The sequence below is a fragment of the Pristis pectinata genome, chromosome 23 (genome assembly GCF_009764475.1).
Source record: "Pristis pectinata isolate sPriPec2 chromosome 23, sPriPec2.1.pri, whole genome shotgun sequence".
Lineage (NCBI taxonomy): Eukaryota > Metazoa > Chordata > Chondrichthyes > Rhinopristiformes > Pristidae > Pristis > Pristis pectinata.
The window spans coordinates 20622827-20638479 of NC_067427.1; the positions used below are offsets into that span (position 1 = coordinate 20622827).

At 44.0% G+C, this 15653-nt stretch overlaps 1 protein-coding gene across 4 annotated transcripts in view; it reads left to right on the top strand.

Annotated features, from left to right (window-relative positions):
- The first annotated feature begins 200 nt into the window (after positions 1 to 200).
- pappaa (pregnancy-associated plasma protein A, pappalysin 1a) overlaps positions 201 to 15653 on the top strand; it is a 275180-nt gene continuing 259727 nt past the window's right edge. For all 4 annotated transcript variants that reach the window (XM_052037112.1, XM_052037114.1, XM_052037113.1 and 1 more), the window contains exon 1: positions 201 to 725. In XM_052037112.1, the coding sequence (XP_051893072.1) occupies positions 311 to 725 (415 nt within the window). In that variant the 5' untranslated portion in view covers positions 201 to 310. The remainder of the gene's footprint in view (positions 726 to 15653) is intronic.

Sequence of the window (15653 nt, forward strand, 5' to 3'; positions counted from 1 at the left end):
GTTACTAGAATCCTCTCAATGGGAACACGGGGAAGGTGGTGCTTTCGCTGGTGCAGGCTGATAAATTAGCATATTCTTGTTTACCCATCTCTGTTTCGTGCGTATTTGAGAGGGGGGACGCAAGAAAGGGGGTCGTGTCTTATTAAGAAAAAAGGTTCTGTGTAGCGGATCATTGTGGTTGAGGCGGCAGAAGAGGAAACTCGTAAGCGAGAGAGAGAGAGAGAGAGCGAGAGAGAGAGTCAGAGAGAGAGAGAGAGAGAGAGAGAGAGGGAGTGAGTGAGAGGGACAGAGAGGCGAAAGATTGACTGTAATGAAGATGCAAGTTTGGAGTTTGTTGTCCACTCTGTGTGTTTTAGCCCTGGGCATGGGGTCGGAGTGTGACGGGCGAAAGACAGGTCAGCCCCAGCGCTCCAAACGCGCCCTCCTACTGGCTCTGGATCACCAGGCAGGCGCCGGGACGGACTCATCGGGATCGTGTGGCACCAGGCTGCCCCGTGGCAAGCGGGCAGTGCCCCTGCCGCACTCGGACCATCCGCTCCGGCAGCTGCCGCCCTCGCACCCGCCGCCGCCGCCACACGCTCACAGCCCGGGCAGATTGCTCTATTTCGCGGGCATAGGGAACCAGCTGCGCCTCCGAACGACCACCGAGCTTCCCCGGCGGAGGTTCACTTTGGAAGTGAGAGTGAAAGCTGAAGGCGGACAGCGTTCTCCAGCTGTCATTGCAGGTAGGTGTCCGCGACCCATCGACCGTAGCCACGCACAGGAATCCCAAAAACACAATCTCAAAGTAACTTTTGACATGTAAATAGTTATAACACGCAGATTTATCTTGTACTGAAGTTTGTTCGCTCAATCTACAATCCTTTATTTTGTCTTACATGTGTGTAGTGAGAAATTTCATTCAGCGAACAAGGAAAAACACATATTTCATAATATTTCAATTTCAACATTTCAGCTAACTTAAGTATATTTGTACCGGTGCCCAATTATTAACCCTCAATGCGTCCATCACCACGTCAAAAACACCCAGAAATTGCTCCCGTAACCACAGCATCGTGTCGCTTCAATAAACATGAAACACACACACACACACACACACACACACACACACACACACACACACACACACACACACACACACACATTCAAACACATTTCTTGCAGTGGCTCTCCCTGCCCATCCATCATCCCCCTCCTTCCGCCATCCTACCCCTTCTTCACAGACACACACTCAGTGCGTAACGGTGCCGCTTTAAGCTCCGGATTCTATGAATGGTTTAAGATATAAAATTTGAGTGAGGCGTGTCGTTCTGCCCGCGGTAACAGTGAAAGTATTCGGCGCGTTTGATCCCGGTCTCAGCCAACAGAGAGCGTAATCCCCCGACTAAAATAATCCCACAGGCGCACAAACCGGGGAAAATGTTTTGCCTTGAATTAGTCAAAGGAAAACAAACCTTTCTGCTCCAGCCACGGCATCGGTTTGCCCTCGCTTCAAAGTATGGCATTGGGGATTTTTTTTCTCTCTCTCTTCAACACTTGATAGATTTACTTAAGGACAATTTACTGAAATGCGGGCACCGTTGTTCAACATTGTTTTATAATTCACTGCATTTGGCTGCTGTTTACTAGGGGCTTGCAGTGTATAACTGACAACCGCTAATACCCCCAAAACTGCAATGTATAAGGTTGTTTTTAAAAATCGTGAATAAAGTTTGACGTATCTGTGGATGCTTTGTTTTGCATTCAAAGAATTAAAAAAATGCACATATTTGCGGCATATTTTAGGTCAACCTTTGGACTAACTTGCTAATCAGATGTATTTACGGAATCATTCGGGAGGTGGGTGATCTTTGCAACGTTATCTCATCGCATGTGTAAGGCTGTTTCCAATGTGACATTATTGTTTACGTCTGCGCGCGTCCGATACTATCTATGAAAACGACGAGTGTAGCTCTTTCGCTCTTTCTCATTCCTCCTTCCATTATTCTTTCACTCACGTTCTGTCTCCTCTCTCTCTCTCCTGTTCGCCCCCGTGGCGTGGCAGAGACCCGCTAAGACTATACAAACAGCGGCATTCCGCAGGTCAAATCTCCTTTCACACGCAGAGCTGTGGCATTTCTCTCATGTTTCTCGCACTCATTCCAAAGCGTGTGTTGTAGCAGTTGGCGCGAACACGGTTCATGCCCCAGAAGAGTTAACAATCAACCTTAAAGCCAGTCGTTTCAGTTTTTTTAAAAAAAGGGTTGCGTGAAAAAATGCAAGGCATGATATTAATGATGTCATGCTCCAATTAACAGTCGTACCTTCCACGATAGGAAGATTAACACGCTCTCTGTTCAAATATCAGGTTAGATCTATTCAAATTCGCATTGGGTGGCGAGATAAATCGAATACATATTCTGTGAGAACCAAGGACCATTTTTCGTTGTACAACTGAAAATGTCCACTTGCAATGTGAAGGGTCTGTTTGAGAAACTGTTGCACGATCAATTTTAAAACCGCGCCTTTATTAATAGAATGAATAAAATTAACAGTGGCAGAATTTTATTTCCAGCGGGGATCCGGACGCGTTGGTAAAACATTCGAGTTGCACGGTTGTTTAGGACCTTGTAGGTTGGGAGAGAATTGTTAGCGTGGGGTTGGACGAATCGGTTTTCGCACTTGGTTTATTTCCGAACGGTTTGCTCGAAAGCTGTTAGAGGCAGAGCGCTGGAAAGCCCAGACTGATTGTGCACGCCGACCGGGATTTGTTGACAAACACCGACCCAGTCACAGGGAAGGGATTTACTGCTGCGCCGAGGGGAAGCTTTTAATGCGAAACAGCACCGGTCTCGCGTGTAGCTTCTTTCTGTGAGGTCTAATGGGGTCGCAGTATGATATTATGCAACACTCTCTCCGTGCAGCGTTGGGAGGTGTTTAGTCTAATTTGATGGCTTCGGAGTTCAACATTTCAGTTGCGCCTGGGGAATTTTGACACCTTGGCTGTGAGGAAATGTTGGATTGAACGGCCGGGGACTGTGTTCGACAGCAACAGTTTAGTGGCTGCACTTTTCAATGGGATAGTTGGAAGCGGGCGTGATGTAACCGTGTCGTGGCCATCGCGAACACCGAATCTTTCCCGCAGAAGTGCCGAAAGCGCCCGTTTCACGTTAGTCCCGACTGCAATAACCACACCGGAAACATTGTGGGGCTCAATCGTGTGAATGGGGTGCGGGAGAAAGGTTGATGTGAAATCCTTCATCTCGAAAACAATCGCCTATCTAATGGTGAGGCGAACAAGGGCTTCCGATCCCCATCGTAATCGCTTGCTCTGTTAAACCCTGCGAGTGAACCCCCGCCCCCGGACAGGTCGGGGCTGGACAAAACAACTGTCTGTGAAAACAGCCCGTGCAAACATAACTTCAACATAAATGGTTGCAAGGTAGCAGAGTTCGTGTTAGGCGACTCAGTCAGGATCTGAACAAAAATCGGGTTTCTGTTCTCACCAGTGACGGCACCTCCCCTCCCCATTCCCTCCACCTCCTGCGCACTGCTGAAAGCTCAGCGCACCAACAGCGCAAACCGAATTCATCCTCCGGAGCCCCCCGAGAGGGAGGAGCCGGCTCCCCTCGCCAACACACACAACTGCTCCGGCAGCACACTGACACGGGCTTTCCCCGACAACCGCAGGAGGAGCGAAGGCAGGAGGCAGCTCCGGCCGGACCCGGTATCATCCTCTCCCTGCTCCGCTCGGCACTGGCGAACCGGTGGCGCACACCACAGCCACCCCTCCCAGCAACAAGTCTCCCACATCCTGCCCATTTATCTGAAGGCGACAGCGCGGGGACACTGGTGAATGATATTTGGAAGACGTGCATTGGTTTTATACGATTCGTCGCGGGAAATTCAAACGCTCGGTTGTAAAACTGAAAGATAAACAGAAAATGCTGGAAATGGACATCAGTCCCGGAGCCTGAAACAGAGTTCGCTTCTCCGCTCGAGATGCTTTCTCTCTCCCTGGCTGCTGATCGATCTGCTGAGCAATTCCTGAATATTGTGTTTACCATTTGTCAATTTCACAGGCCGTTCAACGCTGCCTAAATTCCGTGCAATAAAGAAACTGTTACAATAAAACTGCACGTCAATCGGTCACAGCGTCTACCCAACGCGCTGACCGACCAGCTGTGCATTTCCGGCATTTTATTTTTGAATCAGATGCGGAGTGAGGATGCAATTAAATTCACTTGTCACATCTTTCATCGTCACAATTAAGAAGTGCGGTCATTACTCGGGGACTGATGGAAGCATCAGATCGGATGGGTTCGCTTTACCGTGAACCTTCTCAAGCGCAGATGAGAAACTTATTCCAGTATTAAAGGAGACACACGTGACGGCAGGTGATGGAATCTGGAGCAAAAAAAAAACCCACAAGCTGCTGGAGTAACTCTGCGGGTCAAGCAGCATCTGTGGAGGCGAAGGGAAAGTCGATGTTTCGAGTCGAGATCTTGCACCAGAAATCTCTTCGACCATCCTTCTGCCTCCACAGATGCTGCTTGACCCGCTGAGTTCCCCCGGCAGTTTGTTTTTATTTGCTCCAGTTTTAGAAGAACCCCCCGCCCCCCGGCATTGTATGAAGCAGATAACCAACATACACCAGATCCATGTTGTCCCTGAACTAAAAAGGAGGTGATAGTGGTGATGAGAAGGAGCACGGTTGCTTTATGAAGTAACGCTTCACAGTCTATCGGTGTCTAGTGATTTGCTTTAAAACGCAGGTGTTAAGATAAAACCACGAACAGCGTTGATCTGGACAGACTCGTCCATTTTAAATGGAAAATCCAGTTTGCTGATATCATAAGAAAATAGGAGTAGGAGTAGGCCACTCGGCCCCTCAAGTCTGCCCCAGCATTCAATATGATGATGGCTGAACTGCCCTGGCTTCTTCTCTTCTTTGCCAGTTCCCCATAGCCCTCAGTTCCCTGATTTTTCAAAAAAATATCTACTTCCTCTTTAAATACCCTAATAATCCAACCCCCACAATCCTCCAGAATAGGTAATTCAAGTTACTTACCACAAGAAGTTGCTATGCACTCAGTTTTAAATGACTGTCCGCAAATCTTGTAACTATGTCCCATTGTTCAAGATTCTCCCGTGGGAGCATTTCAACATCTACCCTGTCATGCCTCCTAATGATGATCTTTTTCTTGTTTCAGTAAGATCGCTCCTCCTTCTTCTAAAATCCAAAGAATATAGCTATAATTTCTTTAGCCACTTGTGATAAGACAACCCTCTCATCCCAGGAATTAGCTGAGTGAATCACTTTTTGGGCTGTCTCCAATGCCAGTATATCCTTTCTTAAATAAAGATACCAAAACTGTGCACAGTACTCCAGGTGTGGCCTCACCAGTAACCTGTCCGATTGCAATAATACTTATTTCTAAACTCCAACCCTTCCACAATAAAAGCCGACATGCCATTTGTCATCTTAACCACTTGATGCATCTGCCTCTTTTCTTTCTCCATTTAATTAATAGTCTGCCTTTAGATTCCTCTTACTGAAGTACATAATCTTGCACTATCCCACATTAACTCCGCTTGCTCGTCACTCAGTCACTCAACCTATCTATATCCCATTGAGAGGTCTATTATCCTCAGCACAACAGACCCTCTTACCTATTTTTGTATCATCTGCAAACTTAGATAGTTCACACTCTGCCCCCTCTTCCAGGTCCATAATATAAACCATAAATAATTGAGGGCCAAAACCTGATGCTTGGGGCACATCCTTCCAAACTGAAAAAGATCCACTTATTCTAAGTCTCTACGTGATAACTAATTTGCATAATCATACAACAATGTTAATGGAGATGCAATCACTCCAGTCTTTACTTGCTGCATATATGGATGTCAAGTGAGGCTTTCATAGTCTAAGTGATCAACTGGAACAGTGGCATACTGGTTAAAATAATCAGTTAGTACCCGGGGGACTGGGCTAATGATCCAGAGATGTGACCTCAAAACCCTCCATGACAGCTGGGGAATTTAAATTCAGTCAATTACTCCACAAGGGAAGAAAAGCTGTTGGCCCTATCCCATCTGGCCTTTATGTGACTTCAGACACAGAGCAGCTTGGCTAACTATTAGCCATCCTCTGAAATGATCCAGCAAGTTCAACACCAGTTTGTCAAGGACCATAACAATTGGCCTTATCATGCAATTTGTGAAAGAATATAAATAAAATTCAGCTAGGCTAGAAGGGAAAATAACAAATTTCAAATGTTTTTTTTAAAACTCACATTAAAAAGCTGTTCTAATTGGTCTACTATTTGAATATGGATCCTTCAGGTGCCCCACCAGCACGACATGCAATTGTGCTGGGAAGACCCATGAAGCTAATTCCACGGCTCAGAGGACTGAGTTATGAAATAAAGCTCTAAAAAATGTCCTCTTCATTCTTAAAACGCCACATACAAACTGCAAAAGAAAAAAAATATTACACTGGTACCTTGCTTAATGCATGAGATAAATTTGCAGGTATGAGAGTGCTGGTGGAGTCAGTACTAAAAGGGGTTATTACCACATTTTCTATATGTGCATATATTTATATAATATATACCAGCTGATGCAAACCCCTGCTCTTCTCTCTGATATATACTGATGTACTGAATACCTGGCACAAGTCCCTGCCATCTCTGCTGCTGTTCTGGGAACTAGGTGTGAGCTCTTGCCCTCTACTGGTGCTCCTGCAGCAATGAAATGGTGACCTCATCGTCCCATGGCTAATGACCAATTTGTACCTCAGTGAAATTGATTGGAAAATTACATCCAATGTGAAACACAGACAAGAAAGCAGCTCTTAATGGCACGGTCAAGACCTGCACCCTGGCTATTTAAAAGGATCATCAAGTACTTGGAGGTTTGTTGAGGACTGACTTTGAGGAAAGCTCATTGAATTCCATTGGATTGAACACTGCAGTTGTGAGTTTGGAACAAGTTTGGGTGAGAAGTGGGTTCTCTGTTGCTTTTTATTGCAGGGAGTATCAGCAAGTGTCGGCTTGGAGCAGGAGAGGGGTCAGTGCCAAAACTGACTTGCCGAGGAGGCTTTGCTGGAAGCTTGGTGGAGAACTACATCAGGTTCCTCACAATTACATTCATGGTCATTGCATGGACAGGAACATGGACAGGAAAGGTTTCGAGGGATATGGGCCAAATGCAGGAAAATGGGAACCTTGGTCGGCATGGATCAGTTTCTGCGCTGTATGACTCTACATTCCACTGACATTGCCACTCAGAAGGCACTCTGTAATACTAGAGAAACAAAGGACTGCAGATGCTAGAATCCAGATGTAAAACACGATGATGCTGCAGGAACTCAGCAGGCCAGGCAGCATCTATGGAGAAAAGCAGGCGGTCAACGTTTCAGGTCCTGAAGAAGGATCCTGACCTGAAATGTCAACCGCCTGCTTTTCTCCACGGATGCTGCCTGGCCTGCTGAGTTCCTCCAGCAGCATCATGTCTTTCATTAGGCACTCTGTAAAACTTTCCATTTCATCCACATCATCACCTGCAGCATGCTAAGTAATTTGACCACCATGAGAACACAGATCTTGCCTACTGCACTTCAGCAGGAGGGAGAGGAGGAGGAAATCAGCACAAGGTGGTGAAGAGCAGCCATCCATGGATATCATGTCATCACGCCTTATGGCAACCTCACTCCAGTACCTCAGGCCATAAACAGAGAATCAACACTGTGACTGTGAAACCATTTGGACATGCAATGATTCATACCAAGTTACTGCTGCATTGTATTAATATTTGGCTATGCCCAAGTGAAAGCCTTACCATTGGCCCCTTGACATCCGGCATCAGTGTCACTGTGCAGTCATCCAATAGGAACAACATTCATCATAAAATGATTGGTGCCAGGCATTTAACTGTGTGATAGCATGTTGCAGATTGTCCATGTTCCTTTAAGGAGCTCAACTATGAACCTTGCAAACCTACTCAAAAATCTGCAAGAGCCAGGTGAGGATTGCCAGAGGGGACCTCCGCAGCTCTGAAGACAATGAAAGTAGCTCTATCTCATTCAGCATGAAAGTCTGCTACCCGACAAAATTCATAAAGCACCCTGACTTTGCACTGCAGTCCAACACTCAAGCAGTAACTGCAGTGTGTGCCACTTTCCAACTCCAGGCAGAAGCTCATGAAAGCTTCCTTCCCGTCACATGGCAAAGTCTCAAGCTGGAATTCATGCAAAGGCAAGAGCAACTGCTCTTTGAATACTTCAACATGGTCAAGGTAGACTCCAAGCCACATAACATCACATTTGCCTTCACCATACCATTATGTTGGACATGAGAACACAATGACAACATCAAGATTACCTCCTTACAAACACTGCAGCTGGTCTAGAAGGAAGCTGCTTCCTATCCTTAGTGGCAATGAGGATGAAGGACAAGTGGTGTCCTCCCAGTGCTTCAAAACACCCACAAGTGATAGGGAATAAAATGGGAACTTCAATCTCCATGGTGATACTTTTCCATGTTGCCATCCATTTGTTATTGATTTCTTTCTGGAACCAAGAAATTCAACTTCTCAAATGTTTTTAAACATCCAATTAAAAACTATCATTATTTAATCACTCTTGTTAATTCCCTTTGCTCCTAATTTCTATGTTCTTTGCCTCTCCTACTCCTTCTGCTCCCATGCAGCAGCAGCAAAATTGCTTGATGGTTGCTTCCTTGGAGTGGAGGAGATTGCAGGTGGCTGGCCTTCTGGGCTCTCAGCTGCTTGTAGTCACTGGCTCTCTGAAGGGTGACTGCTCAGGGCCCAGGCAGGCCAGCTTTGGACTGGGCTAGCTGACTAGTGAACCTTTGCGAGTGGAATAGTGGAGTGGGTGGTGGGATCACCAGAGCTGTCATCCTGTACCTGTACAGCTGGAACACACAAGGACCCACCATGCTGAGAACCAAAATTGTAGGTTTAACCTATCAAGGACAGAGAAGTAGTATGTGCCTGTGGGAAGAACACTTCAAAGATCTCCTTATCTATGACTCCATCCTTGACTTGAATGCCTTTGATTCCATTCTCTCACCAACTCCATATGTGGTCCAGTTTTGCAACCATTCATCACTGATTAGACACTAAAAAGGCCATTTGCCAACTGAAAACAAGGCCTCAGAAATAGATGGTATCCCTGCAGAGTTCTAAAACATAATGCCTCAATCACAAATTTACAATTGCATTTCCCATGTCTGGGGACGTTAGAGATGCCAGAACTGTGACCATCTTCAAGAAAGGAGAGAATTCCAACCCAGTGTGAACATAGGGGTCCCCCTACTGTCGGCTGGAGGGAGAGTCATCGACAGGGTCCTCCTCGCTTATGTCCTCCCAATGGCATAAATGCTCCCCAAATCTCAGGGTGGGTGCTGTCCATCTAGAGGCAAAATAGACATGATCTTTACTGCACATCAACCTTAAGAATAATGTAGGGAACAGCATCAACCATGTGGATGCTTTCTTTGACCTCACCCAAACCCCATAAGTCAGGAGAACTGTCCTTCTCAAATTCAGTTGCCTGCTGAAATTTGTCTCCATCTTACATTTGCTTCATGATGGCACACTTGCCGGCATCTCACCAACACATTCGCAAGAGATTCAAGTCTAAGAACAGATTGGTTTCAACCAAGGATGCATCAACACTTCAACAAATTTCCCAGTCTTTCTTCCCACAATGCTGGACCTCACTTCCAACAAGATCCCCACTGAAGTGGAGCGAATCTAAGGACTAATAGGGAACTGTTCAACCTCTGCTGCCTCCAGTCCAGAACCACAGTGACCCTAATTTCAGTTACAGAGCTGTAGTATGTAGAAGATGCTCGAATATGTACATGTTTGGAGGGCGTGCTCTAAATCAATGCTGATTCATTTTTGTCACCTATGCAGGAATAGACCTTGTACTAAACACCTGCAAAACAAAGTCATGTACCAACCTGCCCTGCTATTGACCATCATCATCAAACAATAAAGGTCCATGACAAGACCTGGAAAAGTGGTCTGTTTTCCATATTTTGGAAACATCCTTTAAATGAAGGCAGACATTAGTGATGAAATTCACCACCACCTTCAGTCTTTGGATGTCTGAAGAAAGTTTGATGGTTAAGGCCTCAGATGGCACACACATCAATGCACTGGTAGTACAGAGGATCTGAGGTGTGAATGGGCACCAATCAGGTTGGCTCCTTTGCTCTGGATGGTATTGTGCTGAAGTGTTGTTGAGCTGTGGTCATCTGGTCAAGTGGAGTGTTTTCTGACACACTCCTGGCTTGTGCCTTGAAAATAGTGAAAAGACTTAGTGGAATCAAAGTTATTCACAGCAGGATACAAAGCCGCTGACCTGCTTTTGTAGACATATATGTTTTGATTTCAAGCATTTTTGTTTTGAATGAGGATAAAGCATTTCCTTTTTCTGGTACGTTTCCAAAATCTTACACTCTGAAGTAAGTCACATTAACAAATGCACTGGTTTGCTACTCCCATATAGTGTCTGAACTCTAAAGTATCTCTCATATGGTCTAAAACATAGCTCAGTGAATTTTAATCTTGACAAAGATATCACAGTTAGCAATTGCAAAAAAATCAATCCTCTTACTGTCTATTTTTATTTCATAGGTCAAGCAAAAGATTATGTTTCAGGCATATCACTAGTTAACAGTTCTCATGAAACATTTTTATGATGGGGAGAAAACTTAGTGTGCCATCTAGAAGTGTGGGCTTATTATTGTAAAACATTCACTGTTGAATGTTAAGGTATTTTTAACTTCCATATTGTAGATCTGTCTGGATTCCTTGTGCAGTTTAATGTTTGTATAAAGATAAAGCAATTTATATTTTAATGTGTCACTGTTGCCATGGGAGCATTTATTACAAATATACCTTAGTCATGCACCCACATGGTGGTTGAGTAGTTTAGCGCTGATGCATTTAAGGGGAAGCTGGATAAGTTTATGAGGGAGGCAGGAAGAACAGGTTATGTTGAATGGGTAGGATGAATTAACATGGGAGGAGGCTCATGTGGAGCATTACAGACCAGGACAAGGGAGCTGGTTGAGCGCTCAGTTTCCGTGTTATGAAATCTCAATGCAGGGGAGGGAATGCTCATTTTGGAATGCAATTAATCATCTCCAATGCTACAAATTAGTTTTTATCTCCTGCGTTACAAAAGTAGAAGATAAAAACTCAAGTCCACATTGCAAAAGTCTGATTACAAGCAATTGCAGAGCGTAACCTTTCCTTAATGCTCGAATGTGAGCATAACAATGATTCAGAGGCAAGTTCTTTATCACAGCTGCAGGAACTGAAATCATCAAAAGGTTTCCACCATCATGGCACCTTATCCTTGCCTCCAATATTTTGTGCTGCTGCTCAGCAGAAACTTGATTTAAGGATACATTATTACATTTCCTTTTACCGTTTTGTCTGTCCCAAGTTTTGAAATGGAAATTGAGTATGGTGAAAATGACTGGCTGAAGGAGTTCAAAGCAATATTCTTCCATGTTCAACTCAGATGGACAAGAAGTAAATTGCCTTTCATGAATTTAGGAATTGTCATTAAAATAAATTTGGACAATTTCACGTTCAATGTTGATGAATTTGTGTCAAAGGCAGAAAATACACGATAATTCCACAAAAGATAGTATTAAATTCTCAGACAAGATTGTGCAAAGAATGAACATTACTTTCTGGTATTAAAAGAAACATTTCAAGGATTTGACTTGTTCTTGAGAGAGTACAAAATAACTTTCTCCTAATGCATATTGGACTTGGAAAACTCAAAAGTGAAAAATAAATTTAAATGTTGTCCTGTATTTTCTCACAGACAGACTTATTAGTTCAGTCCTGAGGGATGTCTTGATCAGATTGATATCCCCATAGATAACATTAAACACCAATGAACATACAAAAATTAAACTTTGTCTTCCTATTGAAGCAAATATTAATAAAAATTGTGAAGCTACATCAACATTCCAACTGCAAACCAGTGACACAGTACTTTTCAGTGTTAGCTCTCAACTATATTTTGATATCAACAAAATTATATTTTTCAATAAAATTTTGGTTAAGGTGTTGTCAGTTAAAAACAAAAATTAAAATATTGCTGGATTGACAAATCTCTATATTAATATAAAGAGGTGTGACATTATGGGGGTGCTTGGCTCAAGTTGCCCTAGAGGCACTCATTGTTGGCACTCCTAGGACAACAGCGCTTTAGGAGAGCACTGCTGGTTTGAACCCCAGCAATATATGTCGACTATGTTTCGTCCTTTTCCTGCAACCCTCATTTCCAATCCTATCCCCATAAGGCGCAGACTCACCCTTGATGTACCAGACTTCCACCCAACATTTCAAGGTTCAGGTTCCCTTCCCCCACCCACAACAACCCACCAGAAAACTCACGAAAACCCCAATGAGTCTGACACCTCAGCCCTCTTCAATCCACTGATCCCTTCCAGCATCCCGAATCCCCTAATGCTCCCAACACCCTGATCCCACAAGACTCATACAATCCTCCTGATCCTCCCAAATTTCTGATGATCCAAAGCCCTTAACTTTCTGCCAAGTACAAGAGCCCTCCATCCCTGACAGTCGCCAATCTCCTGACACTCCAAGGCTCCCAAGCCTACGAGGCCCCTTGGATCTTGTGGACACCTCCTTCAGATAACTCTACGTTAGGGTTAGGGTTTCCCTTCAAGCTCCTGACACACCAATCCCCCAACCATCCACCTCCACAAAAAACTCTTCCAATCTTCCAACAACCCAACCCCTCAACGTTCTAATGCTCCCCATCCTCACAAGGCCTGATCCTCCCAATGCCCTATTAGTGCCTGTCCAAACCCCATAACCTCCTCCTTGAGACACCTGGAGTTTTCCTGATACCATTATCTGTCACCCCTCAAATTCTCCTGAACAGTTCCCTGCCCCTGAAGTCCCTCCAATTCCCTGACTCCTGCACCTTCTGAGGATCCCAATGGCTCTCCTCTGCACTCCTCCCCACTTCTGACTGCCTTTCTATCCTCTCTTACATGCTTATTGTGAAGTTAAGTCAAGCACTTAAAATGCACACAAAGCACACAGCTTGGTTCAATGAGAAACAGCTTGCAAGTTTCTGATGGTGGATCACATGCCTCTGGTAAACTGCTTGCTTCACAAAAACCACAAAAATCTCAGTCTGTAATAAAAACAGAAAATGCTGGAAAAACTCAGCAGCTTAGGCAGCATCTGTGGAAAGAGTTAACATTTCAGCATCGAGACTCTGCGTCAGAACATTTGAACTGTTTCTCCTTCCACAGATGCTGCCTTACCTCCTGAGTATTTTCAGCATTTTCTGTTTTTATTTCAGATTTCCAGCTTCTGCAGCTTTGTACTTTCAGTCTGTAACTTTGCTGTTTGCTTTCATGATTTGGTGATTTGAACCTGAATCTGGAGAATACACTCTACAACATCATCCATCCCACACCCTGCTCTTCAATTTCCTCAGTCCGCCTATTTATAGACGTGTACCTGGGACAGTACCGCTGTGTATGTGGTGGGAAGGGAATTTGATGTGATATTGTCAGAGTTTAATCTGCAGGCTTTGGATCTTTTTTCTCCTTGCTCCTCTGTCTGCTTGGAGCAGGATCTTTTGTTTCTCAGGTGAGGTGGTTCCCTTGGGTGCTTTCTTCATCCTTGTAAAAACAACGTGACAATGTACTTGCACGCACATATACTCATTCTTCCTCAGGCAATTTTCCTGTCCTCCTGTCACTAGAACGGGTGCCAGGATACATTGTAGAAGCATATTTATGGACAACCGATGAACTAAAAGATCTGCGCACTGCTAATGGAAAAAAAGATCACTGGAAGCTCTGTACCTTTAACAGCTGGAACGGTATGACAACATCTTCCATGCATATCAGTCTGCATGACCACAATGTTTAGCGTTGGCACTAAGACACATGCGAAAATCAGTACATGCTCATTTGTAAGCTTTTAAAGTAATTTGTTTAAGAGTTTGCCACTACGTCTGTTCTGAATTCAAGTATTTATACTATCTAGGTCAAGCAAACTACAATGATATCACAACTGAGAAAACATGTTATTTATAGCAATGACATATTAGGCACAGGAGGTGCCACCTATGTGTGTGTTACTATGTGTTTTTTTTGGATATGTTGTATCAGACTGAGAGGCTTCACTGCACATTAATGCATTAATGTTTACTGTTGGTTACCAACAGACTATATTTCCAGACTCAGCTATCAATGTCCACTCATTTTCTGGTATGAAAACAAGTGCAACATTTCTCTGGTAGGTTGGAAAGAGGAATATGAACCACTGTTCCTGGTCCTGATCACAGAGGTTGATATTTGTGCACATGTGTGTGCATCAAATTAGGACAGCATGACACCAATCTCTGCTGCTCCCTACTTTCCCAATCCTGCAACATGTCACCCGTCCCATCCCCAACCTCCTCCACTGCCCGCACCACAACTAAACAGCCCACCATAAAGTCCAGTGTGAGATACTGAAGTAATGCAATGAATTGGAGTACAGCCCCTATCTCTCATACTTTAGCCCAGCTGCAACCACTCCCTTAAAGAGGGTGAGAAAATTGGAACAGAGAGGAAGTAGACTCATTAAATGTCATACGATTTATTCTTAAAAGCTGTATTTACAAGTTCTGGTAATCATCAAAGACATAAAGAGGAATATTCACTTTTTTTTTATTTTATTAGCTCTTGATGAACATATTTAAACAAGTCTTAGTGCCATATCCCCCACCTAACCCTCTCAACTCCCACCAGTGCTTATCGCTTGGGAGACTGGAAATCTGCATTATTTTCTTGCAAACAACTAAAACTCAGCTGTTCAGCATTGTACTGTATCTTTTCTGTAGCAAAAAGCCTCCCACATGCTTCGAGGTACGTCCTTAAAAGATAGCTCAGCGCAAATTGTTTTTGAATTAGCTAGCAATGATGGTGCATCACCACAGGTCTGTTTGGAAGGAGGAATTTTTAATTTTATTTAGTTGACTTTACGAGGAAGTTCCATCTCCTTGTGAATGATGCCTCCTAGGTGTAAGCACTTTCCGTTTAAACTTCCAGAAATAGTGCAACAGTTATTGTCACTGGAGTGTTTATGTAGGCTGTGAAGTTGTTGGAAGCATTTTACACTGTGTAAAGTTACGGAATGGCACTGCTTTACAGGCTCCAATTCTGAGGGATAAACATGTTTATTTTTAATGGTTGGTCTAACTTGGTCTTCAGATTAATTTGCAGTGTTTGACAAACATTTCTGAAATCAATTGATATGGACTTTGACTGATTCTGGAATTCACACACAATCTAGTGCAAGTCTGAAGCCAAAGAAAGCATTTTGTACCTGTACTACATGAGGTCACCCTTAATAGTTTGCCAAGAACAGTTAGTAAAAAGCTGAACAAGTTTTATTTGTAGTGGAAACTATAAACGCAATGGGGTGCAATTAGTAGAACATACTCGGCAAGAAATTGGGGTCATAAGCATCTATTTGTTGGGCACTACAAGTGCCCACAGTGCATTGAAATGGTGCTGTGGTGTATGGGTGTGTAATTGTGTCGGGAAATTCAAAATTGATGCCACAGTGGTGAAAGATTT